Below are 27,851 nucleotides of genomic sequence, written 5' to 3' on the forward strand. Positions count from 1 at the left end.
GATCCTGATATAGCATTATATACATCAACAACTACCTTAAAATTGCTCATAAAATTGGAATTTGTCCCTAATCGCCCCATTTTACGGTACATACTTCACACATACTTCATCAACTTCATCTGACAGTCAATGACATTAAGGAAATATTTACGTCAGCCACGTTGGAAGTGCCAAGTTGGTGTTTTTATGGTAAAATATTTAATAATTAAAAATTAAAGAAAACCACGAGTTCCAAATTAAAGAGGATTTTATTACTTAACTGTTCAAAAACGATTGTAAACTTTTTAAGTTTTAATAACTCAGTAATAGCCATTAAAAGTGTGACATAATTAAGGAATAAAAGAGATCAAAAGAGATAGCTATTTGTGTGTTTAATATTCAGTGAGATCGTGTCGTCAATATGAAACTGAAGGAGTTAAAGAGGACTGTGAACGTGAGCTGGTCCCCGGCTGATCATCACCCGGTAACGCTTGTTGCCGGCTCGGCGGCCCAGCAAGTTGACGCGTCTTTCAGCTCAAGTTCATACTTAGAACTGTATTCGTTGAATTTAGAAGACCCTAGTTATGATTTGAAACAGATATCCAGTTTGCAAACACAACATAAGTGAGTATTTACAAAGAAAATAATGTTTGACTAGAAACCATGGAGGGGATAACAGTCCGTAAATTAATAAAATAAGAATCCTAAGATATCTTATATGATATTTGACGCTCTACTAAGAGAGTAGTCTAGTTCCTTCTATTTTCCATAAACTGCAAATGAGAAATACTGTCTATGTCATTCAGCCAGGCCAAAAATATGTCAAATTTAATGTGTATATTGAGTTATTTGTTGGAAATGTCATTTTGTATTTTGTCATATAGTCTACTGTAATTTTGAAAACAATTATTTGGACTAAAGTTCACAGTAAGAATCCAGAACTTCTTTATTAGTGAACTAGATTGTTGATTACGATGTAGAGTTTGACGAGTGAACTAACGCATAGACAAAGCTCACTGAGTTTCTCGCTGGATCTTCTCAGTGGGTTGCGATTCCTATCTGGTGGTAGATTCTGCGAAGCATTGCTCTTACTAGGGCTAGTGTTAGCTAATTCTCCCAGGTTGAGCTCGTAAACTCACCAACCCGTCCACGGGTAGCTGGAATAGCCTCTTACGCTACCAGCGAATAAGTAGGGGAAATGATCAAAATAATGAACTATAAGTTTTATTTTAAAATTTGGTTAATTTTGTTGTAGATTCCATAAGATAGAATGGTCAGGTGCCGGAATTATCATAGGAGGCTGTGATGGTGGATTATTAGAGTTTTACAGTGCTGAAAAACTGTTGAACAATGCCAGTGATGCTTTACTTGGAAGCAGTACGAAGCATAGTGGTGATTAAATTTTAAATTTTATTACTTAAAATACCAGTCTATAAGGATGTTGGAACTCCCATAAGTCACAGTTCTCAGAGCAATAACATATAAATAAAAAACTTTTTATTGAATTTTAATATACACACAAGTGTTAAAAAAACAACAACAATGCTTATGTTACTTGACCAGTAAACCCTAAGATTTTTACAAATATGTACTGATTGTTGGTCTGAAGTTTCAGTGGCACTGTGGGTTAATCAAAGCTAGATATGTATCACTATATATGGTACTCAAGGTAGTATTTTCTAAAGATGGGTATTAAAAAATAGGGTAAAAAATAGGGATGGGTATTAAAATATCCTAGTCTGTATAATCTAAAACCTATTATCATATCTATTCTTTCATTCGATTTTCTATAAATTCCTACTACACTTGAGAGAATTAAAGGTAACCATTGTGTCATCTAAACTAAAGAACTAATCATAAAATATCAAGTAGGTCGAGTCAAAAGTTAATTCTCTTATAAATTCTCATACAGGACATGTCTCCGCTTTGGATGTTAATCCATACCAGAAGAATCTGTTGGCCTCAGGAGCGTCAGAAAGTGAGATATTCATATGGGACCTGAACAACACAAGTCAACCAATGGCTCCTGGCACTAGGAGCCAACCATATGATCATGTGCAGGGCTTGGCTTGGAATCAGCAGGTTCGTAATGGCTGCGATCTGTTTGAAACATTCCTCTCCAGAATGAGATTGAAATTAAAAGAAATATTATAATTCCGTCCTAAGCATTTAAACATAATTAGTGGCTGTGGTTGTGAACAGAAACTTAATTTAAATGTCTTTGGTAATTATTCTTAAGCATTGAAAAATATTTTTTTGTTTCTTTTTGATTGTTAATTAAGAGATAACACACGACCTAGTGGCCTTGTGTGTGTGTGAGAGGTGACATATTTAAAACTGACAGTTTATTACTCCTAACATTTTCTATAAAACTTTTTGACATATTCAGGTTATGGAAGACCTTAGATGAGCTTCCTCGTCCTGGTGTGCACCTCGTATCCAAGGGGCACGATCTCTTCCATCCATTGATAAGCTTCTAAAAAAACTAAAAAACTTTACACAATTTAAATTGACCTGATTTGATATTAAATTATGGAATAATGTCGCAATATCTATCCTGCCGGAAGATATAAGTTTCAAGTGTACAACTAAAATTTGATTTTTATTTTAATTAATTTTGATTTTTATTTCAACAAAATCTTGCTTGCAATGGCCCCGGTTAATGAAAGTTCGTTCCTTTGTACCTAATTATTTTTAAAACAAAATATTTTGTCGTCGTCGTGGCCTAAAGGATAAGACGTCCGATGCATTTGTATGTAGAGATGCACCGGTGTTCGAATCCCGCAGGCGGGTACCAATTTTTCTAATGAAATACGTACTTAACAATTGTTCACGATTGACTTCCACGTTGAAGGAATAACATCGTGTAATAAAAATCAAACCCGCAAAATTATAATTTGCGTAATTACTGGTGGTAGGACCTCTTGTGAGTCCGCACGGATAGGTACCACCGCCCCGCCTATTTCTGCCGTGAAGCAGTAATGCGTTTCTGTTTGAAGGGTGGGGCAGCCGTTGTAACTATACTGAGACCTTAAAACTTATATCTCAAGGTGGGTGGCGCATTTACGTTGTAGATGTCTATGGGCTCCGGTTACCACTTAATATCAGCTGGGCTGTGAGCTCATCCACGCATCTAAGCAATAAAAAAAAAACCTCAGGTTTTCTTCAATTACTTACTCATTATCTCTTCACAGAATATATTGAGTCAGGCAAATAATTTACCACCATAAAGCAGTAATTATACAAAACTTTGTTTGATAGAGTATAATATTTTGTCAGGATTTTGCGAGTCATAAGCATAATTAAAACTAATTACGGTTTAATCTTGCGTTTTTTATTGTCTATATATTATTCTCGACTTTCAAATACGTTGTCTTTTCTGAGATCACTGATGACGATTGATGGAGTATATTAAATTAATCACTGTCAAGATGTGGCCTTCATACTCTATCCGATTTTTTTATTGTAAAATAATTACTTTCAGGTACAACATATTCTAGGTTCAACGTTCGCGACAAGGTGTGTCGTCTGGGATCTCAGAAAAAATGAACCCATCATGAAATTAAGGTTTGTAATGCAAAGCTGTTTTTTTCTGATAGTTTTTATAATTGGACAGTAGTATTCTTTAGAGAATATTAGTTAGTTTTAATTACTAATTTAAATCATTCAAGCATATGTTAAACACGGTACCTACGTGTCTGCAATTTGCCTGTAGAGATATACGACGAAGGGAAGATATTCCACCGAGCGGGTTACATTGCTCGGTAGAGCGACGGTCCTAATGTTGTTGTTCGGAACTTGTATATATGCAAGTTTATCTTGAAAATGTCGTTAGAGAGATTCAGGCATCTGTCAAATATCTTGTCTTATATGATGGCTGCCGCCACATGCCTATTCTGGAAGCAGTAATTGGCACGGGGACCATTCCCGATCTTGCGGACAGAATGGAAAGCAGTCGACGTTGCCTAAAACACGTCATTTCGGATCCTCCCGATTCACTAATGGTGCTTTTAACGCACAGACACAGCCCACTGAATTTCTCGCCGGATCTTCTCCGTGGGTTGCGTCTCCGATCTGGCGGTAGATTCTGCGAAGCACTACTCTTGCTAGGGTTCGTGTTAGCAACGTCGTCAGGTTTGAGCCCCGTGAGCTCACCTACTATTTAAGGTTCCGCTGAAATAGCCTCTCAAGGCTATCAGCTTAGGTAGGGAAAAAAAAGGAACGCGGTGTGTAATTGATGGCTCAATTTTGTCCGGGACAGCGACTCCCAGTCCCGCAGCCGGTGGCGCGCCGTGAGCTGGCACCCCGGGGTCGCCACGCAGCTCTGCCTTGCCTCCGAGGACGACCAGGCGCCCGTCATACAGCTCTGGGACCTCAGGTACGTCCCTTGCGCACTACTCCACTACCACACTTGAAGTATGTAAGCTGTTTACAAATACATTACTACAAAGTCATTTATTATTCATGACGACTCGTATAAAAAAATACTAATGTTAGGTAATAATCACTTGTATTCTAATTAAGTAAACATAATTATGTATTTACTCAGTTGTAAAAATTTAAGCAACCTGCCATCGTTATTGGGTAATATTTATCATTAGATGGTCTCTGTGGCAACAGTACCCTTTTCTCAATTACCTTTACATTCTCAAGCTCATCCAGCCGCATCCAGGTTGTAATACTTATGTATGGGTTCGGCTAACGGTTCGCAGTAAATATAAAGGACATGGGCCATTTTCGGCCCAACTACTCGTCCTCTCAAGGACATGAATGAAATATCTATAGAAAAAACACATTTCATTTTTACATACTTATTATAAAATTTAAGGCAATTTTAATGATGGGATAATTAAAATTATAAATAAAAATAAATTAGCATGACTAAGCTACATTGATAATATTGAGGGAGTTGCCTTATATATCCCCATGAACAACATTGATTTTAATTTGTTTATAATAAAAGGGATACATAGTTTGTTATTTATTTAAACTTAATTTCATTACTGACTTTTTGGCGGGAACGCGAGAGTGAAGTTGTGTGATTTGTTTTATTTTGTCTATTTAGTGTTTCTTCAGGTTCAAATGTGTAATAACGGTGGTTTATTAACTGTTTAGTATCTGTGAAAGTGCACAAATGTGGGAAAATGAACGTAACTTCTCGGGATCCTCCAAAAAGTCTATGGAAAAAATCTTAGTAAATGACCACCGTTTTACTGAGATTATATTTCATGCCAAATCTTCTCATCTCATTTCATTTAATTTCATCCTAGTTGATTAATTTCTCAAATTAATCATCTTAATTTCATTTCACTCCATATTATTATTTTTCATAAAAGTAAGAATATAAATTAAAATAAGACATTACTTAAAGGTCTTAGTTACCAGGTCATAAAATTCCTTTAGAGAAATTTCATTACTCTCCTTGAACTTCGTTTAGTGGGCCGTGCAATGTACGGAGAGTGGCCCATGTCGTTTGGCCAATAAAAGTGAGGGGCTAGTTGAGTGAGAGGTGGCGCAGTATAGTAGTGTTGTGGGGCTCGCGCAGGCTGGCGGCGTCGCCGGTGGTGTCGCTGGAGGGGCACGGCAAGGGCGCGCTGTCCATGTCGTGGTGCGCGCAGGACGCCGACCTGCTGCTCTCCGCCGGGAAGGACGGCCGGGTGCTGTGCTGGAACCCGAATACCACTAAACCGGTATGTTTGCGCGCGCGCGTGTGTTTGTGTATGTTATATTTTTTTATTCCTTAGGTGGGTGGACGAGCTCACAGCCAACCTGGTGTTAAGTGGTTATTGGAGCCCATAAACATCTACAACGTAAATGCGCCACCCACCTTGAGATATAAGTTCTAAGGTCTCAAGTATAGTTACAACGGCTGCCTCACCCTTCAAATCGAAGCGCATTACTGCTTTACAGCAGAAATAGGCAGGTTGGTGGTACCTACCCATGCGGGCTCACAAGAGGCCCTACCACCAGTAATTCACAAGATTGACTTGAAACTTGGTATCCATTTAGAAAATACGTCATGTACATAATGGATAGGCTAATATTTATATGAGTATTGGACTCCATAATAATAATGACAATAAATAATAATGTTAATTTTAAATGCTCAGCGAAGCGGGCCAGTATGGCTAGTTTGTTAATAAACTTGTTTTTTTATTTTTTATTTATGATTTTCTTAAATGCAAATGAAAATAAATGGTATACATCCAGTGAAACAAACAGTTGTTTATACGGTCGGTGGTATTAGATGAACCTATGGCTCATTTGATGACTTACCTGAGATGCCTTTTGCTGCAATTTTATTTTTCAATCTGACACCGCATCTATCTTAAGAAGTGGCTACGAACCGCTCCAGTGGTACAGATGAGATAACTAGAACATATGGCACTGAAGGAGAACCAAACTATCTGCAAATCCAGAGATTATTTTTTTCTGTCCATATTAAATATAAGGTTTTTTTTTATAAAATAGAAATTGTAATAACACATTTTTCTATGTCCAAGGATGAAAGGGATTGGCAATAGAAGAATTGAAATTTAGACTTTATTTTGTTAATAGCAGATTTTTTTGGTCTGTTTGTTTAGTTTTAAGATTTGGACTGTTTCGACCGAAACTGTTGTCTAATAGGAAATAATTGGTCTATAGAAGGAGTAGGCACGTGCCAGATACCAGATTGCTAGTTGACTAGGTATATATGTAGCTAACGCACGTTCACTATTGCCTTATGTCGATTTTTCTCTTCGATCTTCTTACTAAGACGCCAGAATATCTAGTAGACTCTGGAAAAGGCGTATCCGAAGATACTGAATATGAATCTATTCCTAAGAGACCTAAAAACTAAAAATTAAAAACAAAAGAAGGCAAAGTTAGGCAATCCAGACGTTTAGTAACAGAAACCGAAATAATTACTTCAGTGCGCCACGCAGGGCATCGGTGACCTACATGGCAATCATCGTGTTAAAGAACTACATCGCGTTGGTTATAAATTAAACGTATTGTAAGTTTGCACCGCTTGCTGTCACGATCCCATTCGTTTTGGTCGTAAAGTAGTCACACACTTGGGTGTGAGGGGTGGCAGCTACTACTGTACAGTACAGTCGGTTGTGACGCACGCGGGCGGTCTCCCAGGGTGGCGAGGTGGTGGCGGAGTGCGCGGGGTCGGCGCAGTGGGTGTTCGAAGTGCGCTGGTGTCCGCGCGTGCCCGCCCTGTTCGCCGCCGCTGCTTTTGACCAGCGCCTGGCTGTGCACTCGGTGCTTGGAGGCGCCGCAGCTGATACGGTCGGTGCCACACCTACATTACATGCCGACACGACACACCGACATTACACGACGACACTACACACCGACATTACACGCCGACGCAACACGCCGACACTACAGTCCGACACTACTCATCGACACTACACACCGACATTACACGCCGACATTACACGCAGACATTACACGACGACACTACACGCCGACACTACACGCCGACACTACACACCGACTAGACACACCGATACTACTTAATGACGGACCACTAGTCGTAACGTAAAAGCAGTTTTAACCATTGTCATACTACACTACTAATTTTTTTATTTTAATTTTTCTACTCTCCGTTCGTTAATAATCAAACCATTTAGAATTAGATTTCACTATATTTTACCTATGTAGTCGAATCAAGATTTTAAATTATTATTAGTTATAAAATTTTATAAAATTAAATGTTCACTATTTTTAACATTCCTTTACGATCAAATTTTAATATTTGAAACCGAAACTTCAAGAAAAACATCGAGCACAGAAATATAGAATCAGTAAAAAGTGGTAGTTTATTTTAGGTTTTATCAATTTTGTGTAACGTTGTCAGTTTAAAACGAATCTTTATCCTCAGTTTTTTTGATAATACTAAATGAAGTAAAGTAAAACACGTGTGCCTCCCTGTATCTATAATGTCATCAAATTAGTACAAAATTCTTGAAGCTGTTTGTTTTCAGCTGCTTGTTTATTTTTTAATGGGCTCAATATTACTCAATAAACACGTAACAACCGATTATGCAGTCTTGAGTATTACAAGTGAAGACATGAGTGGAACGGCTTAAGTACCATTTTTGAGTTTTTACATTGAATGAAGGGGTTATGTACGTATAAACCATATTAGACCTTAAACCCAGAGTTTTAAAGGCTATTTTTAGAAATTGCAAGTGATGGAGTTATGTTCCCTTTATTCACTCATGTCTTCAATAGTGAGTGTTTAGTAAGGTCGGGCTGTACGTGGCGGTTCACAGAGTAGTCAGAGTCAGAGCAACATCATGGACTCGTTCGGCGCCGAGTCGTTCAGCCAGCTGCCGGCCGTGCGGGGCGCGCAGGGGGCGGGGGGCGGCGCGGGGGCAGGCGCGGGGGCCGGGCGGGGGGCGCTGGCGGCGCCGCCACGTTGGATGAAGCGCCCGGTGCGGGCCAACTTCGGGGTCAGTACCGCTGTAAAGGCGATCCAAGTCTTTGTCGGATTTCTTCTCCCATACGATGACTCCCACATTATCAATGCCCCTGTCCTGGTGAAACTGAAAAGGCCTCAGGGCACCAGTAAACTCTCAATCATAAAAAAAAAAAAAAATTTTTTTTAATGATTGAGCCTTTTTTAGCCTATGTCGTTTAAAGACTGATTTGTATAAAGGCTACACAAAAATAAGTTATGTGTACAGCGAACCGAAAATATTGTTTCCTAATCAATTTTTAGTTCATTTCACAAATTCTTTAAAAATTTCGCGAACTCACGAAATTGGTCGATTTACTTAGGTCTACTCTAATTTTTACGATCACACATGTATTTCGTCACATGTCTCAAAAACTATTTCAACTAGAAAAAAATGCACATTTCAATAGTGATTTGAATTGACAATATCAGGGATTTAATTGCCATTAACAATGTGGCTGGCCTTGTCCATACTATGTACCGATAAATATTTGAATAGAAGAGATGAATATATATTACCCTATATGTTGACAGTTTGGTGGTAAACTGGTGACGTTTGAGAAGTGTCCGCAACAAGAGGGCGGCGCTCAGAGACTGGTGCACATTAGCCAGGTGCGTATGTGTAAATAATATTAGTTAGTTTATTTGTTCAAATTTAAGCAAAAACTTTGCACGCCTTCTTACAAAAATTGGTTTTCGGAGAAGTATGAAATTTCTCACACTTGTAGAGAATATAGAGAAAGAGTGCAGAATGCATACTATCTTTAAAAATTATGCATAAACAAAAACATTACATCAATAAAATAAAAATGACACACACTATCATGTATTTGGCACACACACGCATATATATATATATATATATATATATAGGTATACCCTTTTGTTTATTTTTAAAGTCTGTGGTCTAATTGAGAATAGATTAATATTATTTGTCTATATTGTAGTCTTGGCGAAATCTGTGATTATAGAAGTATAATAAATAGTCTTTAACAATAGAACCTAATAATGTTCAAATTTATAATTTAAATTAATTATGGTCGAATTACGACCACTAGGCACCAAGTAGTTATTATTATGATGCAATTAGCCAATGGTTGCTACATAGATAGCGCCGTCCGTCACTTTGACCCACAAGAGGCAGCTCACAGTACATTGTAACTAGTGATCACCTGAATGCATATTTTTTCCAAATATTTGTATTTACTGACGTGGCGTAGCTACCTCGATGAACACACATGTTCATCGAGGTAGCTATAGGTACCCACGTGTGGTCGCGCCGCTGTGGGACTGTGAGACTACGGTAGCGTAGCGCCACATGACACCGAGTCGACCTGTGACATATCAAGGTGTGAAAAGTTATTTAGTTTAAGCAACATTTCGCTTAATACGCGACATTTATCTTTGTAATTAAAGGTGCGTTTTATTTGGTATCAGCATCAACAGTCCGATGTTTTTAACTGAACTTCAATTAAGATTACTCCATTGCAGAAGCTCAAGAAGTTTTTGGTAATGATATTTCTTCCAAATTTCATATATTAAATGGCTCATACTGTGAAGTTGCAAAAATTTCATTTAAACCAAATAATATCCTTTCACCCCTCGACGTGTGCACGCGCACTCACATATTGAATTGCCGAAAAGTCTACTGTCAAATGTGTACTTTTCATCTACAAAGCAAACTTGTCAAGTTCGATCGATAATTTGCAAGTACCAACTCCGTGGGAAGGTTATGGGTACTCTTCAGTGTACTTTAAACGCCATGTAGTTAGGTGAATTATAATATTTTTATTTTTTTTATTGCTTAGGTAGTTAGACGAGCTCACAGCCCACCTGGTGTTAAGTGGTTACTAGAGCCCATAGACATCTGCAACGTAAATGCGCCACCCACCTTGAGATATAAGTTCTAAGCTCTCAGTATAGTTACAACGGCCGCCCCACCCTTCAAACCGAAACGAATTACTGCTTCACGGCAGAAACAGGCAGGGTACCTACCCGCGCGGACTCACAAAAGGTCCTACCACCAGTAAGACCTACCACACTAAACAAACAATAGAAAAGTATTGTATATACGTTTCAGGTGGTGAGCGATCCGGAGATAGTGGAGCTGGCAGCGGAGTTGGACGCGGTGCTAGGTTCGAGTCCCAGCCAAGACCCCGAGGCCAACCAGCGGCTCGCCGAGTACGTGCACCCGCAGGGCTCTTGTTCCATGTGACCTCGCTTACCCCCGGGGACCGTCACTGGTCCAATTTACAAATACAATAAAAATACCCGCTGTGCATCATTGGGACAGCGTTGACGTAACGCCACTTTGAGGCGGCACGACACGAAAACCCTCTTGTCGTGACCGCCAGTAATACCCGACCCAGTAGACCGAATGGTAAACTGTCGACGTCGCCCTAAACGCGTCATTGTGGATCCTCCTGATCCATTAACGGTGCTTTTAGGCACCACAAGCACCAGTCACTATTCTCGTCGAACCCGTCGCTTGCGACGAAGGGCTCGGCGGATAAATTAACCCTCAGACACAGCCCACTGAGTTTCTCGCCGGATCCTCTCAGTGGGTCGCGTTTCCGATCCGATGCTAGATTCTGCGAAGCACGGCTCTTGCTAGGGTTCGTGCTAGCAACGTCGTCAGGTTTGAACCCCGTGAGCTCATCTACACGTCAAGAAGAAGCTGAAATAGCTCCTTAAGGCTATCAGCATAGGTAGAAAAAAAAGCTGACGTAACACACATAGACTGATGTCTTATTTAAGAGAAATTGCTCTCCATCGCGGCACCGACCAGCGCTCTAGGTATATTTATGTGCTTCCGGGAGAGATCACTAACAGAAAATAAGGGGTTGTATAAAACTATGTATACCGTAAGATTGTCCATCTGTAAAAGCTACAGACTCCGCCGCCCGCCAAGGGGGGGCGGAACTGGTGCTGAGATGTTCCTCCCGGCAGGTACTGCCGACAGAGGGGTGACGCGGCAACCGACCAGAACGAGCGCTACACGTGGTTCTTCCTGCGAGCCAACTTCCTGCCTTCCTTCCGGTCCGAAGTACTCAATCTACTTGGTGAGTCTGCAGGAACGATACCTACTCGTATTGTAAAATACAAAATCGCTTGCGCTCGGTCGCAGCGACCACTGACCAGTCGGGGCACGATCTGCGCAATTTCTACTCGGCCACTACGTCTCAATATCAATATCACGCGATCTCATTTTTATTAGCTTCAGACGTATGTATGTTAGTATGTTAGTAGTAACGGAATCTCTGAACATGATTTTGACCCCCTTCAAAACGTCGGATTAACTCGAAATTAGGTATACTTATTAAGGATCGAAGACAATTAAATATTTAAAAAAAAATTGAAAAAATTGAAATTCAACTAAAAAATGAAAAATAAATAATAGTTTAAAAAAACTAAATAAATATATAGATTTATAGATTTTATAGATTTTTTTTTAGAAAAAATCATAATCATATCAAATCACATCAGTTCATAAAATATTTTTAGCTACTAATATCATGCACCCCACGCTTTTTTTTTTACAAAAAATCATTTTTTCTTATATTATTTTTAATTAAAATTTATTAAGATATATTTTCTATTTTTTAGTGGGATTTTCTGTAAAAGCGTATTTTTTTTTGTTTCTTTATACTATTATTTACTAAGTTGTATTTTTGTGCAAGTTAACATTTCTCTTTTTATTTGTCTGAACGTTGGAATAAATAATTGTGAAGTGAAAAGCCTATAATTCGAACTATAAAGTACACGTGAACTTCAAGTCACTTATACACACGCGCCGGTGCTACTACCCCACTCGGCTTGTGGCACGATATCAGTCAGACCATGGGGCGATTCACGGGAAAATAGCGTTGGGGCTCAGTAGTAGTAGCCGGGCGACAGGTGCTCCGACCTGCCCTTGGTATATGGAAAGGGCCTCGGTTCTGATGTCACAACAGTAGATTGTAATACATTGCGGGCCATTCGCAGGGTTCAGACAAGACGAGATCCCGTCGAAGTTCAAAACCCTGGACATGTCCGGAGACGAAGCGCCGCCCGACCCAGCCCTGCCGCACGTGGTGAGTGTCCGGGGGACCGCGCGGCCCCCTCGCTCCTATGGGGCACGAGGGCATGAGGTTCCAAAGAGTTCTCCTAAAATACAACAAGAACTATTTAACGCCCAACCTAACGATGTCTTAAACCTTTATTTGAACATTACATTAAAAAGAAATAGTTAATGAAAAATACTTTTTGAAATTCTATATTAATATTAAAATGAACTAATGTAACTAAAGGTTCAGAGTGAGAATGTGTCAGCCTCTCTCTCGCACAATGTTAGTAGCGTCATTAAATATGGGTGTTCTAAACTGCCTACCGTCAAATCTGAAAGCTTCTTTAGTCACATGTCCCGTGCGCAGGAGGGGCTGTCGCTGCTGGACCGCAAGCTGGCGGACGTGGAGTCGGAGCCCGCGGTCAGCGACGTGCACATACCCAACGGCGACGGTAAGTCTACTCGACTCGCCCACGCATTCTTGCAGGTGTTACACTATGGGAAGTCTGATGTTGTCCCTTAGTTTTCCTGGTAACGGATACACAGGGGAGAGTGGGGCAGTTTGTGTACATTGTTTTGTACTTAGCAAGCGACAGCTTACTGAGTTTACCAGCCCACTGAGTTTCTCGCCGGATCTTCTCAGTGGGTCGCGATTCCTATCCGGTGGTAGATTCTGCGAAGTACTGCTCTTGCTAGGGCCAGTGTTAGCAACACTCCGGTTTGAGCCCCGTGAGCTCACCTAGACGTCAAGGCGAAGCTGAAATAGCCTCTCAAGTCTATCAGCGTAGGTAGGAAAAAAAAAGCAAGCGAGTATAAATATAACCTTTTGTCAACATTGGAAACAGCATAGAACTGACCACGAGTAAAGTAACGTGACAGTGTTAGTGTTTGTGCGTAAGGTGGGACGTGCGTGCGTGCGTGCGTGCGTGAGTAGGGGATGTATGTTGCCAAATCCCCTGTTTGAATAATTTTCTATATATGTATATAAAAATGAGCTGCTGTTCGTTAGTCTTGCTAAAACTCGAGAGCGGCTGGACCGATTTGGCTAATTTTGGTCTTGAATTATTTGTGGAAGTCCAGAGAAGGTTTAAAAGGTAAATAAATATGAAAATGCCCAGAATGAAATAAAAATAACAATTTTGTTTTTCCTTTGATGTGTCCCCCGTCGGACTGATTCCTTTTGATTTGTTTTATGATTATTTTATACAGAAGTTTAGGTCTTTTATTTATCGATTGAGGCACTACGAAGTCTGCCGGGTCAGCTAGTCAGAAATAAATATTTGAGTTGTTCTGTAGATGAGACGAGCATGATATGCCGCGCGCTGGTGTGCGGCAACCTGGAGGAGGCCGTGGAGCTGTGCCTGGCGGCGGAGCGGGTGGCCGACGCGCTCGTCATCGCCTCGCTCGGTGAGTGCCGCCTCCAGCGATACTTCTTCATTATCTATTTCAGACTCTGGCGGGAACGCGAGGAGTGAAGTTGTGTGATTGGTTTCATTTTGTCTATTTAGTGTTTCTTCGGGTTTAAATGTGTTAATAACGGTGCTATATTAACTGTTTAATATCTGTGTAAGTGCACAAATGTGGGAAAATGAAACAAAGCCGGTGGACGTAACTTCTCGGGTTCCTCCAAAAAGTCCACTGATATAATCTCAGCAAATGACCACCATTTTACTGAGATTATATTTCATCCCAAATTATCTCATTTCATTTAATTTCATCCCAGTTTGATTAATATCTGAAATTAATCATCTTCATTTCATTTTATTTCACTCCATATTAACATATTTCATAAAAATAAGAATATAAATTAAAATAAGACATCACTTAAAGGTCTTAGTTACCAGGTCACAAACTGCCACAAAAAAAAGAAAAAAAAATCAATTTCATTTAAAATCCCCCATAAACAAATTGGTAATAATATCGAGCGTTAACAAGAAGCGACTTTTTCCATGCGAATTTAACAGCGGACCGCGCTTAAATATCGCAACTTATCGTATCCAATTTACACGTGTCATCCAGTGGCTGCTTTGTAAAATGCTTGTTCGACATAGTTTTATTTTATTTATTAACAGTTATATGTAACAAAATTAGGCTCAGGTGGCAGATATTGCATTCATTGTGTTAGCTGAATATTTGAATACGAAGAACATTTCTAGCCGCAGTAATGTTAACGCGGGCAGTAGACGGCCGCACACGTGTTATTTGTTTAAGACGATTTATTTTTAGGCAGTCAAGAGCTAGTGTACAAAGTGCAGAAGTACCACCTGAACCGCACGTGCGCGGAGCCGGTGTCGGCGCTGGCGGACGCGCTGCTGGCGGCGCGGTGGGGCGCGCTGCTGGCACGGACCGGCGCGCGCGCCTGGCGCAGCGTGCTGGCCGCGCTCGTCACGCACTGCGACACCGACGCGCTGCCGCACTACTGTGGTCAGTGGCCCTCAGCTGTGGCGGTGTCTTGATCGATCCCACAGATGAACTAAGCCAATACTAAACTCGGTCTATCTTACAGAAACTTTAGGGGATAAGTTATCCAAGGAGTCAGATCCAGCTCTGGTGCAGGCCGCCACGATCTGCTACCTGTGCGCCATGAGCCCCGAGCGGCTGGCGCGGGTGTGGGGGGCGCTCCCCCCGCGCCACGCCGCGCCCCCCGCGCTCCTCGCGCACCGCGCCGCCGCCCTGCGACACGCGCAGCTACAGGTGGGTGTCCCCCTCCCGCGTGTAGCGTCTTCCCCTCGCGTGTAGCGTCCATCTCCCTCGTCTAGCGTCCCCCTGCTGCGTGTAGCTTCTTCCTCAGCGTTGCTGAAATTGTTTGTTCCCAAGACCAAGACTATACCAAAAGAACAAGACTAAAACCAAAACCGATTACGTAAGAACAGCTTAAAATGTTGGAAAAAAATATATAAATTTCGTTGGAAATCATGAGTTAAAATATTTATCATAATTTGAATATAATATACCTTTCTTATTGAAACAAAACAATTTTTGTATAATTTTCAATTTACATCAATGCACTTTCAATACTGAATATTAAAAAAAAACCCAGTATATTTGACTACTATTTGGAAACGGAAAGTTTGTTTGGAACAAGAATGTTCGTGAGCATCGAGTCGACATGAGACTCGCTATGTATTATTATAAAAAGTATCAAGATTATCCTAATGTTGATCTTGTTCTTACTGTGCTCATCTCTGCCCCCCTGAGCTAGTGGGGGGTGCGGTGCCCACGGGGGGCCCGCGTGCTGAGGTATTACTAAGTGTTGGTCCGCCTTTGTAATGAAAACACTAACTTGATCAACAGTCCGGCGGTAAACTGGAGACAATACTGAACGAGTACGCGCTGAACCTCGCCTCACAAGGCTGTTTGCAGAGCGCCCTGCTGGCCGCGCAGGACTCCGGGTCCGACGACCTCAAGCAGCGGCTGCAGAGGGCGCTGGGAATCACGCGAGACCCCGCGCACAAGGTACCCCAGCCCCTACACCTGTCCGCAGTCTCCCCCGGACACAGCTACAGTATCTGTACCCCGGTGTTGTCGACAGGCCCGGGCGCCGGCACACGGAGGGGCGCGCGGCTACGGGCGGCGCGATGACGTCACGGCGCACTACAACTCCGCCGGTAAGTGTGTGCTGCTTGTCATTAGATAAGCGGGCCCGCTGCCGACCCCCACGGTGGTAAATGGCTACCGAGGTATGCAACGCCGCAATGTTCAAAAAATTTTAGTAAACAATATTTCCCAACAGTCCCGCCGCAGTACGATCCGTCGCCATGGCAGCAGTCCACAGTCTCAGCGCACCAGTACTCGCAGCCGCCTCTTGCACCCCTCGCTCCGCAGCCTCTCGCCCCCCAAACGTTCGCCCCCCAGCCCCTAGCCCCACAGCCCCTCGTCCCCCAGCCCCCCGCCCCGCAGCCGCCCCCGCCCGCGGCCCCGCCCCGCCCCGGAAGCGTCGGGCCTACAGCTGGTAAGTGTCCCACGATTTGCACGAAGACGAAAAAATGTTTTGTTACAATCGTTATTCTATTCCTCATGAAACATTCTACAATGACATTGAGTTAACACATCTGATAGGTAGGCAGGGGGGCAGCATCTATAATATGTTAAAATATGCGGTCTTTTAGTTGCTTTAGACATCGATATACCAATGTAAGTGTACACCCACCTTGAGACATGAGGTCTAAGTTTTAATTCAGGTAAATTGTAGAAATACGTCTGATTATGATCATTAGTTATGCGGACTTATATTACACCATTTTTAATATGTTATCACTAGTAATGTGTTTTAAATGACTTGTTAAATAATATTTTTTAATATAGCAAAGCATGTGTGGTTTAATCGGTCTACATATAATGGAAACAAGTACAATCAAAAATGAAATCGGACTCCGCTACGTATCTGGTTCCAGGCGGCCTCGCGTCGCGCTCCAAGTACCGGGTGGACCCCTCCGTGCAGCCCGCGCCGCCCTGCGCCCCCTACCCCGCCCGCCCCTACACGCCCACACACCCCGCAGTCAACGGCACCTACTACAACCCTCCAGGTGTGGAGACGGGGGTGCCCGTGGTCCCCACCCAGAACAAGCCCGCGGCCCCCGGCTGGAACGACCCGCCGATGCTGTCGTCTAAACCTAAGGTGAGCTGAGCGTACAACACGCTTCTACTTCCGAACAGTCGACGTGCCTGTGTGGGCCCCCGCCCCCCACACAAGCGCGAGGTGTGTGGAACCGGCTTTCCCAAATGAAAACACAATAAATATAATAGCAAAGTTACACATACTTTAGGATGTTGTTTGAATTCGTCATCAAACATAAGTGCTCGGTAAAGCTATCAACAATCTCCGCCACAAGCGCCTGGCCACAGTGGCGCTAGTCGCGAGCGGCGTCTACCCGCACCAGGCACGTGTATATTCTCAAACACCTGCCGGCCCCGCGTGAGGGCGGGGGACAGTAACGCTCGCTGTGCTGCAGCCGGGGCCCCCGGGGGACATGTCGGCCCTGCACGCCGGCACCCGCCGCTGGGCGCGCGTCAGGCTGCACGCGCGGCGCCCGCAGGTACACGCCACACTAACAGGGGGTCGGACAGCCTTACTGACATTGCGTGTACTTTGCGATTGAATACAAAACATCCAAAATTAAATTCTATTAATGTTGTACCTCAACGTCACTTAGTAACGGTTGTTTGCGAGCATAGCCAAGTTCATATTTCGAAAGGCCAATGAAAAACGTATCTTCTTTTCCTCTACCTTATCCCATTAGGTGGCTTCAGCTTCTATCAGCCGTCATCTTAACGCTCCTCTTTCTCTCATATCGTCCTTCACACACTCCATCCACGTTTTCTTCGGTCGACCTCTTCCCCCTATACCTTGCACTACCATTTCCATACATCTCCTAGTCACATGAATCTCCTCTCTATCTCTCTCTCTCTCACATGTCCATACCATACTAACTGTCCGTTCTTTAATTTGTCAATACCTGGGTGACTTTCATACTTCCTCTGACATACTCATTCCGTGTCTTGTCCATTCTTGTTACTCCGCACATCCAACATTTGCATCATTGCAATGTAAAACGTATAAAATTCAAAAGTGAAGAAACTCATGCCCGTATCTTTAGACGTTTCATAAAATAGTCCTCCACTCTTAACTCATCCGATGATGCTCGAGCATTCCCTCCAAACTTACTCGAGTTTGGTATTTTTAGTCGACCATTACAATATTCCTCAACTGTCCTCGAGTGAGGTAATAATGATGAAAATTTGATCAAGCTAGCATCAAACCCATAGAGTTCTGTAGTCTATGGTCATTGTTTAATGTCAAAGTCAAGCTACCGCTGTCTGTTTGACACTAGATGAACTTGTTTGATGTTTTGGTTGCTGAGTTATTCGTAAATATATGTGCGTGCGGTAAATCTGAAAGTGTATTATTGATTTTCTAACCTATTATTATTTTAGATTTCGGATCCGGCTTTGTATTTTTATTCGCCGCGTGATTTTGTGTGATTTTGGTTGCATCGTGTTGTTGAAGTGCTTTTCCACAACCACCAGTTTATTATTATATAAATAAAACTTATAATCGCATTGACTTTATTTATCAGGTAGTAAGCAAAATATGACTCTTATGTAGGTAAATAAAATAAAGAGTTTCAAATGTCTAACTTCGAACTATTTACTTTATTAATAAATATTATCAAAATTAAATTATCAAAATATGCGGGAATCATGCACAGATCCAGGCCATTGCACAACATCATATATTTCCATTTGCGGTCCACATACTATTTGGACATTGATAGAAAACCAGCCTTGAGGAACGTTCAAGGTACGTCGCGACGTACCTGGACTTGACAGTTCGCTTACTTCACTCCGGTTAGGAAAATTTTCCAAGGACGTTTGAGTGGAGTTTATTTTTACGACTAAGCATACCAAAACGCGCGTTGGAGGTTGAGTCGAGTCGAGTTAGGCTCGTGTAAACGACTAAAGATACGGGTGTCAGTATTTACCAAGATATCGCTCGTTTGAATCTCAATTAGGATCAAGAAGTAGTATATGATTATTATGGACTACCCATTAACTGGTCATTTGACGCTTTGGGTGTTTTTTAGTGACTGTCGCGATTTGTACAGTTTACATTGCTTACTAATGTGAATTCTACGTTAAATATTAACTGAGTTTATATTTATTTAAAGAGGCAAACACATTTAAACAGTCTCGTCCGTGTGTCGACCGATTTTCTTCTTTACAGCTTAGTAGCTATTGATGTTATTTTAGATTTTTAATTAAAAACAAACGGATATAACTTGTTCCTTTTTCAACATTTCTATAACAAGTGAAAATGGAATGTATCAAACGAATCTAAATCTTGAGGTGTCAGTGCTTATGGTCGAATTTCCCTTTTTCGAATACTTCAGTCAGATGTCCGATTGCCTGTTATGTGTTGTCTGTATGCGTGTGTGCGTGTGTGATCTAAATCCGTGAATTTTGCAAACTTTAATATAACAATTTGTTAGTCTCCTGTGGCCTGTACGTCGCAGAGATTTGTCATTTTCGCAAATATCCAGTGTATATATAATGTCAAGTGTAGTGGCGGTAATGTTTTGAGTTTCCCAAAACTGCACAAAACAGCAACTCGTCTTCGTGACTGGCGTGTAGCGTTGAGTTCATTAACCTATAGTCCGGCCGCTGCAAGAATGAATTTCTGACGGATCGTAATCGAACGATAGTCTTGAGACGATGTCGAGTTTTCATTAAAAAAAAAAATCGGTTGTCTGTAAAGTCGGTTTACTGACGATAGTTGAACGTGACAACGTCATAAGAAAATACTGATGGAATGGTTTCATTTTTCAAAAGAAAATTTTGATTTTATTTGTTTGATAGATATTTTGTATGGACAATTGACACCACATTCACTTTGTCACGTCAAAAAAATAAGTCATTTATTTGTTAAAGTAACTAATTAATTATCATCATTAACGTTAAATGGGATAAATGATTTAATTTTGGGCCAAATTCGGTGTTGAATCGATCACATTCTTTTAGCGGTCGGACAATACCATACAATAGTCGACAAAGTTTTTGGTGTTCAAGAATTGGTCAATATTTACCTAATGACGCATCTCATCTGTGAGTTATGTATATAATATTCTAGGCAAAGTTTTGTTGAGTATGTAGTAGTAGACTTAGAATAATGAGAGGTATACAAAAGATGTTTAAAAATATTCGGAAATATTCAGGTAATCGTATGATTTGTGCTGGTTGGTAAACACAGAAGACAATCTGGATTGCGTTGGTTTCGGCTGTGTTTAGCCGGGGTTCCTTTATTATTCTTACAATATGTTACATAGCATGTTAAATATCTTTTTTAATTAAATTCAAAATGAATAAGTAATTTTCAGGCTAAATCGGAGACGCCCGTACCAGCTCAAGCGCCGATAACGCATCCGTTGTTCGGAGTGGAGCCCCCGCAGCACATACCCTTAGCCCCCGCACCCGGGCAGTACCCCGGGATGCAACCGGGGCAGTACCAGGGCTCACAGTTCCCGGCACCACAACCGTCGGTCGGACAATATTCGATTGTACAACAACCAATCGGACAATACCCAGGAGGACAACAACACATTGGACAATATCCGGGGGCACAACAACCGGATGGGCAGTATCCTGGGGCACAACAGCTCGGTGGACAGTACCCCGGGGCACAATACCCGGGCGGGCAATACCAAGATCAGCAATATCAGGCTCAGTATCCCCCACAACCACCTCCACAACAATACACTCCTCAGGTAGGAATTGCTTGCCTATTATTCAAAGGGAATTGATTTTCTTTCTCAGATTTGTTTAGTTGTACTTTATAGTACTAATTACATTTTAAGCTCGTTTCCATCAGCACCGTGCTGAATCTGACATCTACGAAGGTTCAGAAATATTGAAAGCCGCTACGCTTTCACGCAAGTCTCTGTTCTACAAGATGGGGCTTTTTTGTTTACACATGTCGATTCCTCCATCAGTCTGGCTAGCTAATCAATTAGATTCTTAGCAACTTTAGTTCATTAGAACTAATAGTTCATTAGAAGTTCATTCGTTCATTAGAACTAAAGTTGATTTCGGTCAATAACAAAGTCTATGAGTGGATTCTAGGATAATGTTGATTGGTATGTTCTAGCATAGGCCTGTCTCCTTCATAACGCCGTTTTCTGTCAGCGCCCAATGCGTAACGTGACGCTGATTATAACAGAAATCCTTGTAACAGTTAAATAATAATTTAAGGGCGGTGGTACATTGTGAGTCCGCACGGGAAGGTACCGCTAACGTGATTGTTTCTGCTGCGAAGCAATCATGCTGTCCGGTTTGAAGAGTGGGATAACCATTATACAAATAACTGTTAGTTTGGTCTCACGTCTCAGGTTGGATAGCGGCAGAGATGTTGATGTCTATGGGCTCTGGTTATCATTTAAGTTCAATTGTAACGTAAAATCGTTTTATCTATTTAGGACAATAAAATAGGAATATGTAGTATCCGGTATTTGTAGTGTATTTGCGGTAGGCAGCGGCCTGGCTCTGTCCTTGACATTGCTGAGGTCCATGGGCAACGGTAACCACTCACCATTAGGTGGGCCGTATGCTCGTCTGTCTACAAGGGCAATAAAAAAAATGTAAAATTGTGTCGAGGAAGTTGAGGTCACGTAGACGGTTGTTGTTGAGCATGATCGAGATGTTATGTGCGGTGACGTCACAGGTGGAGCCTCAGCCCGCCCCCAAGCCCCCGCTGCCGCCCCCCCTCGCGGCGCTGCAGGACACGTTCGACGGGCTCCGGGAGCAGCTCGCGCGCGCCTCCACCAGCTCGGTGAGTGCCGTCCCACTGTGCCATATATAGTCTAAGATCTCGATATAAAACGACCTTCACCGATTTATTTATTTATTAAAACGTATTTTATATTAAATTTAATATGCCAATAAATATATTGTATATGGATTGCCAGTTTTTGCCAAATTTCAGTCCAGCATATGATTAATCTATCTATCTATATATATAAAAATGAATTGCTGTTCGTTAGTCTCGCTAAAACTCGAAAACGGCTGGACCGATTTGGCTAATTTTAGGCATGAATTATTATTTGTGGAAGTCCAGAGAAGGATTAAAATAACAATTTTGTTTTTCCTTTGATGTGTCCTCCGTCGAACGGATACCTTTTGTTTGTTTTAAGTTTATTTTATACAAAAGTTTAGGTCTTTTATTTATCGATTGAGGCACTACGAAGTCTGCCGGGTCAGCTAGTCAGTAATAAAAAAAAATGCCATACCAATCAAAAGTATAAAGCCCATAGAATATGCAAACGTTAGGTTGCCTATTCTTTTCCCGTCAAAACTCTCGGGTAGCCAGGTATAAGCAGGTAAATCGATACTAGAATTTACACCCGTCTGATTATTAAATTAAAGTTAATAAAGTGGCTTTATTATTTGTAGACATTTTTCAAGCTACACTATTGAGAGAGTATTTACAAAATAGCAGTATGTCGTCTCTATTGCTTTATTGTATTCCTCTTCTTCTCTTCTCCATAGAATTTCTTTTAAACTGTTCATTATCTCTACGTTATTTTCAATGTCCACGTAGGTAGTCAAATCAGTTTGCAGCCTTCGACTTTTCTTTGTATGTGACCCTCGTAACGTAGCGTATCATTTTATGGTCCCAATTTAAATTTAGATTATGTAAAATTAAAACTTTTGGTTTATTGGTCATAATGTAGTCGATTTTATTTTTAAAGAGTCCATTTGGGGAAAGTCAACGTCCATTACTTAATCTTTTTCCTTCTTGAAGAAACTATTCAAGATACTTAGTTTGTTTTCTAAACCGAAGTTAACCAATTTTTGTCCGATTTTGCTCCTATTTGCCATTACCATGTCTTCTGTCGGTGTACCACGGGGTCAGAGTTCAGTTCCCTTTCGTAGCCGGTCGATTTGCATATGCTTGTGGTACGCATAATGCATTAGTGTGTATAATTTTAACTCTTTATATTGTTTTTGAAGTGAACAATTCTTTAGAACCGTTATGAAATGCAACCCGATGAAACGGAAGAGCGACACTAAACAGAGACAGACATAGGAGTTAGCTTGTGAGAGAATGAGATCCAATACATCTGAAGGTCGCTGCTGTTGCTGTTAGTGAATTGTACATAATATGTTTTTTATTCAGCTCGTGAAACGGAAACTGGAAGATGTACAGAGAAGACTGGAGACCATGTACGACTTGCTGAGGGAGGACCGGGTATGTACTGGGGTGCCGTGACGGCAGCGACATGTGTGGACTGTTCTAATCGGAATGTTATAATACTTTACCAAACAGCAGTCCAAGCTTAACAGATTTGTGACTATTTATATTGTCGATTGTAAATGGTTGTCGACATTGCCCATGGACTTCAGAAATGGGTCACTTGTGTTTATTTATTTATTGCACAGAAAGTTTGACGAGCTCACAGCCTATGTGGTGTTAATTGATTACTGAAGCCCATAGACATCTACAACGTAAATGCCACTCACTTTGAGATATGAGTTTTAAAGTTTCAGTATAGCAAAACGGTTGCCCCATCCTTCAAACCGAAACGTATTACTGCTTCACGGCAGAAATAGGCAGGGCGGTGGTACCTACCCGCGCGGATTCACAAGAGGTCCTACCACCAATAATTACGCAAATTATAATTTTGTGGGTTCGATTTTTATTACACGATGTTATTCCTTTAACGTGGAAGTCAATCATGAACACTTGTTAAGTACGTATTTCATTAGAAAAATTGGTACCCGCCTGCGGGATTCGAACGCCGGTGCATCGCTCGATACGAATGCATCGGACGTCTTATCCTTTAGGCCACGACTGTGCCATTTAATACTTTAATATTTGCTATGGTCTGGTCGTTACATATGTGTACGTGTGCGTGCAGCTGTCGGAGAGCTGCGTGTGTGCGCTGACAGAGATGTCTGCGTGTGTGCGCGCGGGGGACGCGGGGGGCGCGCTGCGGGGCGCGGGGGCGCTGGCAGCGGGGGGCGACTTCGCGGCCGTCGCCAGCTTCCTGCCCGGACTCAAGACGCTCTTCCAGCTCGCCGCCGCCGAGCACGCGCCGCGATAGTAGCCCCCCCCTCCTGCAACTAGAACTAGAACACCTGCCTCAACCCCCCTGAATTGTCTTTGAAGAGAAGTCCGGTGGCAATACACTGCATAATTACTATTATCATTAACTGTACTCTCGAAATGCGACTGACGAATTCACCAAAGATGCGCCGACGCAGAAAGCTCTTAGTTAACACAGCTTAACGGGCCGAAAAGATGCAGCACGATATTTTCTCTTTTAAAAACATATTTACCTTTCTTGTAAAATAGTTAAATAGATTCTAAATTAAATCTATTCCCAAAAACAACTGGAGTTCATGATCAGACTACTAGACCTACTCCTCCCTCATACATCTTCGATATTGGACGTGGTTATGCAATTGTGTTATTGTAAATTAAAATTAAACTGCTATTGCAGGGCTTGTTACATAATAATTAAATCAAGTAATTGTATAACGTTATCAATAAAAAATAATCAAAGTCGATTATTGAGTGCGTAATCGTCTTATCTTGTGTTTTATTGAAACAAACAACTGCTAATGAAAATAAATATTTCTTATGTGATCAAAATACATAATAATATTATATACATATAATTCGTGTTATAGACACTGATGTAGGTTTGTTTGTCCGAGGGTTTTCACGCCCAGACCGACGTACTCGTGTTGACCAAACCTTGGAGAGTAATAATGGGAATCCAACACACGTTGTTAAGTGCAGTCGGGCGGAAAATTAATATTTTCATATAGATAATTATATTTACGATTTAAGTACCGTCTATGTTTAATACGAATTGCGATTTCCTTGGAGCTAGCTCACGGTGCATGACGGTATCCCGGGACCACACTGCTGGCGCGAGCGACTCCCATAGAGTACAGCTGAAAACCGAAGTCAACGACCTACTGTGTCATGTAAAGCAGCCTTTCTCAAAGTGGGCGATAACGCCCCCTTGTGGTCGCTGCAGGCTTAATGGGGGGCGGTAATAGACCCAGAAAAAAATGGGAGCGTTGTGTAGAGGCTTGGGAGGCGATTTTTAATTTCATCTAGGAGGACTCTTAGACACTGACTGAGCTCTCGCTATAGTGGTTTTTAAGTAGGTGAAAAAAGGGGGCGCTAAAAATAATTTATTCTCAAAGTGGGCAGTAGACAAAGAAGTTTGGGAACCACTGATGTAAAGGAAAAACTACCTTCCTTACAGATTATTTATACACATTAGAGGATAACGAAAAATAAACTTAATAAAACAATACATGAATATTGCTTACAAGGATATATTCATTTCGTATCTCGTGGGGTGCCTGGGTGTTAATTACGCATTATTTTCGCTTCGATTTCGCGCCGAGTACTATATATTATTCTGTTTGAACTCTTTGGGTTCATCTCGTGTCCAAACACATGAAGGGTGCGTTTAACGGGTGTTAGTTGCTGTTACTAATCCATTTTTGTGAATGTCATCATCTACTTAAAGTGAATTCACGTGTTTGTTAATAAAAATACTATGTATCAATTGGTCATAATTATTTATTAAAATAATAATGTATAAAATTTAATGATTTATTAATATCCAATAGGGGCGTTAACCTATTCTTGTGTGCAATGTCACATAATTAACAAATCCGTTCGCCTTAGATATATCGACTTTTCGCATTAAAAGTGTGCAATTTCCAAAAATATTCTATATTGAGTTAATATGCGTAATCATTTTGTATCACCAGTATTTTTCTCATACATACATAATGTCAAAAGAGCGTAGTTTAGTTTTAGTTTCTTTTTTTGGTTTACCTATTTTTTGACTACTATTAAGAAAATTAATACATAATTTTATATTACTTTAAAAGACAGATTAATGTAACTGGTAAAAAATGAAAAATAAATATTGCAAAGATGATTAGTATTAAAAATATCATATTATGTTAAACCTTTAAAGCACTCTCCTGTAAAATTACTAAGTTTTGAAATTATACAGTTTTAATACGAGAAGACGATATATTAAAGATTAATATCATGTTATTGTTGTGACAGTGAAACATGCGCACGCATCTGTGCTCGGATTATTCTGAAAAGTTTTTGACAACCCTATTCTGCCATTTTTGTTTGTCATTAATTTGTGTAATTTCATTGTAGGTGCTGAATGTTTATTAAAACAATATCATTTAACGGAATTAAATTATAAATGTGCATTTAATTTATTGGTATTAATTAATAAATGAAATTGTATTAAGTTAATTTAATTTTAGTTTTTTTCTTCTTCTGAAAATACAAGATGTAGGTAATATAATATTTCGCAGTACACTAAAGTTTTATTTTTATTTGTAATTTAATTTTGATATGAACAATTTGACACAAAACATTCAATTAAAAATCTCGCTTTTTGTGGCTGAAGAAAAAGTCAATACATAAAGTTAATACAGTGCAGTAAAGACCATGAAAATTATACAAAATATACTTAAATGTTTAGCTCAAAACGTGGCGTCAATTGAAATGAGTGTGGTCGCAGCTATGCTATCTAGCTCATGCGGATCTTTGAAAGGAAGTCATTAATGTTAATTATCACAACATTTATTTGGTCACTATCAGTAACGTTAAAGTTTTGTATGTCAGCGTTCTTACTGTTACAATGTGTCCTGTATCATTGTGATAACGGTACCACACAGCGAGGACCACGCCTATGTAATACCTGGATTATCTTATCGTGTAGTTGAAAACTCAAGTCAAACAAACTCCACTGCCCACGAACTTATGTACATATATTAATGTATATGTATATATCGATTATTATCGATAAAAATGTTTTCGTTCGATTGTTCGCGCTCTGTTCAAATATCGACGAATAACACTTCAGTCGTGAGTGTTCAGGAAAACTAAAGTATTTTCGTGAAAAATAATATATACGCGAAATTAAATCTGAATAGTTTTTTTTAATTAGGGCTGTGACAGTCGCAGTCTTGAGATAAGTATCGATGTCACGTGTTCCTTTGTAGTTCCTAAATCGTATTTTGCTGATATTTAATTTGTCTTACTGTCTCACTGATTATACACCTAACTCTCAAATCAACCGTAGAATGAATTTCGCAGTTTGATACTGTGGGTTCGTCCAAACTGCAATGGAAACTAGCATTTGACTAGTTCCATGCACTTGAATTATAAAGTTATAAGAACTTGTTTATAGAGAGGCTTATTTAATTCAGAAAACCTGATGACAAGAAATTATCCTTAGAAATTAAGTACCTTAAGACTTTGAATTTAAGGTTTAGTCGGACTTTTCCACAATTGCTATTGTCGAGGGTTTTATTATCGACATATTATCGGTCACTATTACAACACTGGGCAGTTATTTAATTTGTTCATATCTAAATAACTCTTAAGGGCTGATATTTGAATCATCAAATAAACGTTGACGATCTATTAAATTATAGCCCGGCTGAATATCAAAGTGAAACTACTGAATTATTTTAATAGGTCAAAAAGTAGATTAGAATTATGCGCGTATTTTGTCTGATTATTCTGATTTCGAATATAAAATGAGCCTTAAAATATGTTATAAATGTAATTAAAACATGTTACAAGTTAGTGCGCGTCGTCATCATTTCTGTCATCGATATTAATGCGGTATATACTCTAACGTATATATTTATTTACACTTTATAAAAATAATGTTATAATGATTTCTTTAGCTATAATTATTTTCTTTTTAATAAATTAACAAATCCTAATTAATATATTGTTTAAAGGCAAAGAAAGTTGCATAATACTATATACTTAATTTTTATAACAAAATATATTTTTAGATATTG

The 27,851-nt window shown here is 40.4% G+C and overlaps 1 protein-coding gene across 3 annotated transcripts; it reads left to right on the plus strand.

The window, feature by feature from the left end:
* The first annotated feature begins 71 nt into the window (after positions 1–71).
* Positions 72–27,851, plus strand: LOC101737629 (protein transport protein Sec31A). Of its 3 annotated transcripts, none has more exons than XM_038021681.2 (25): positions 72–189; positions 383–603; positions 1,235–1,371; positions 1,892–2,061; positions 3,464–3,546; positions 4,241–4,357; positions 5,525–5,669; positions 7,108–7,257; positions 8,250–8,429; positions 8,969–9,046; positions 10,515–10,615; positions 11,384–11,496; positions 12,419–12,507; positions 12,847–12,931; positions 13,776–13,886; positions 14,706–14,903; positions 14,986–15,173; positions 15,774–15,935; positions 16,012–16,087; positions 16,213–16,431; positions 16,874–17,097; positions 20,354–20,740; positions 21,694–21,801; positions 23,149–23,220; positions 23,891–27,851. In XM_038021681.2, exons 2-25 carry the CDS (start codon positions 401–403, stop codon positions 24,074–24,076), a joined length of 3,582 nt encoding a protein of 1,193 aa, XP_037877609.1. In that variant the 5' UTR covers positions 72–189; positions 383–400; the 3' UTR covers positions 24,077–27,851. The 3 variants fall into 3 exon arrangements, with proteins under 3 accessions (XP_037877609.1, XP_062533048.1, XP_037877610.1); XM_062677064.1 differs by having other exon boundaries at positions 103–174; XM_038021682.2 differs by having other exon boundaries at positions 138–603.

Source organism: Bombyx mori, chromosome 3, assembly GCF_030269925.1.
Source record: "Bombyx mori chromosome 3, ASM3026992v2".
NCBI classification, from domain to species: domain Eukaryota; kingdom Metazoa; phylum Arthropoda; class Insecta; order Lepidoptera; family Bombycidae; genus Bombyx; species Bombyx mori.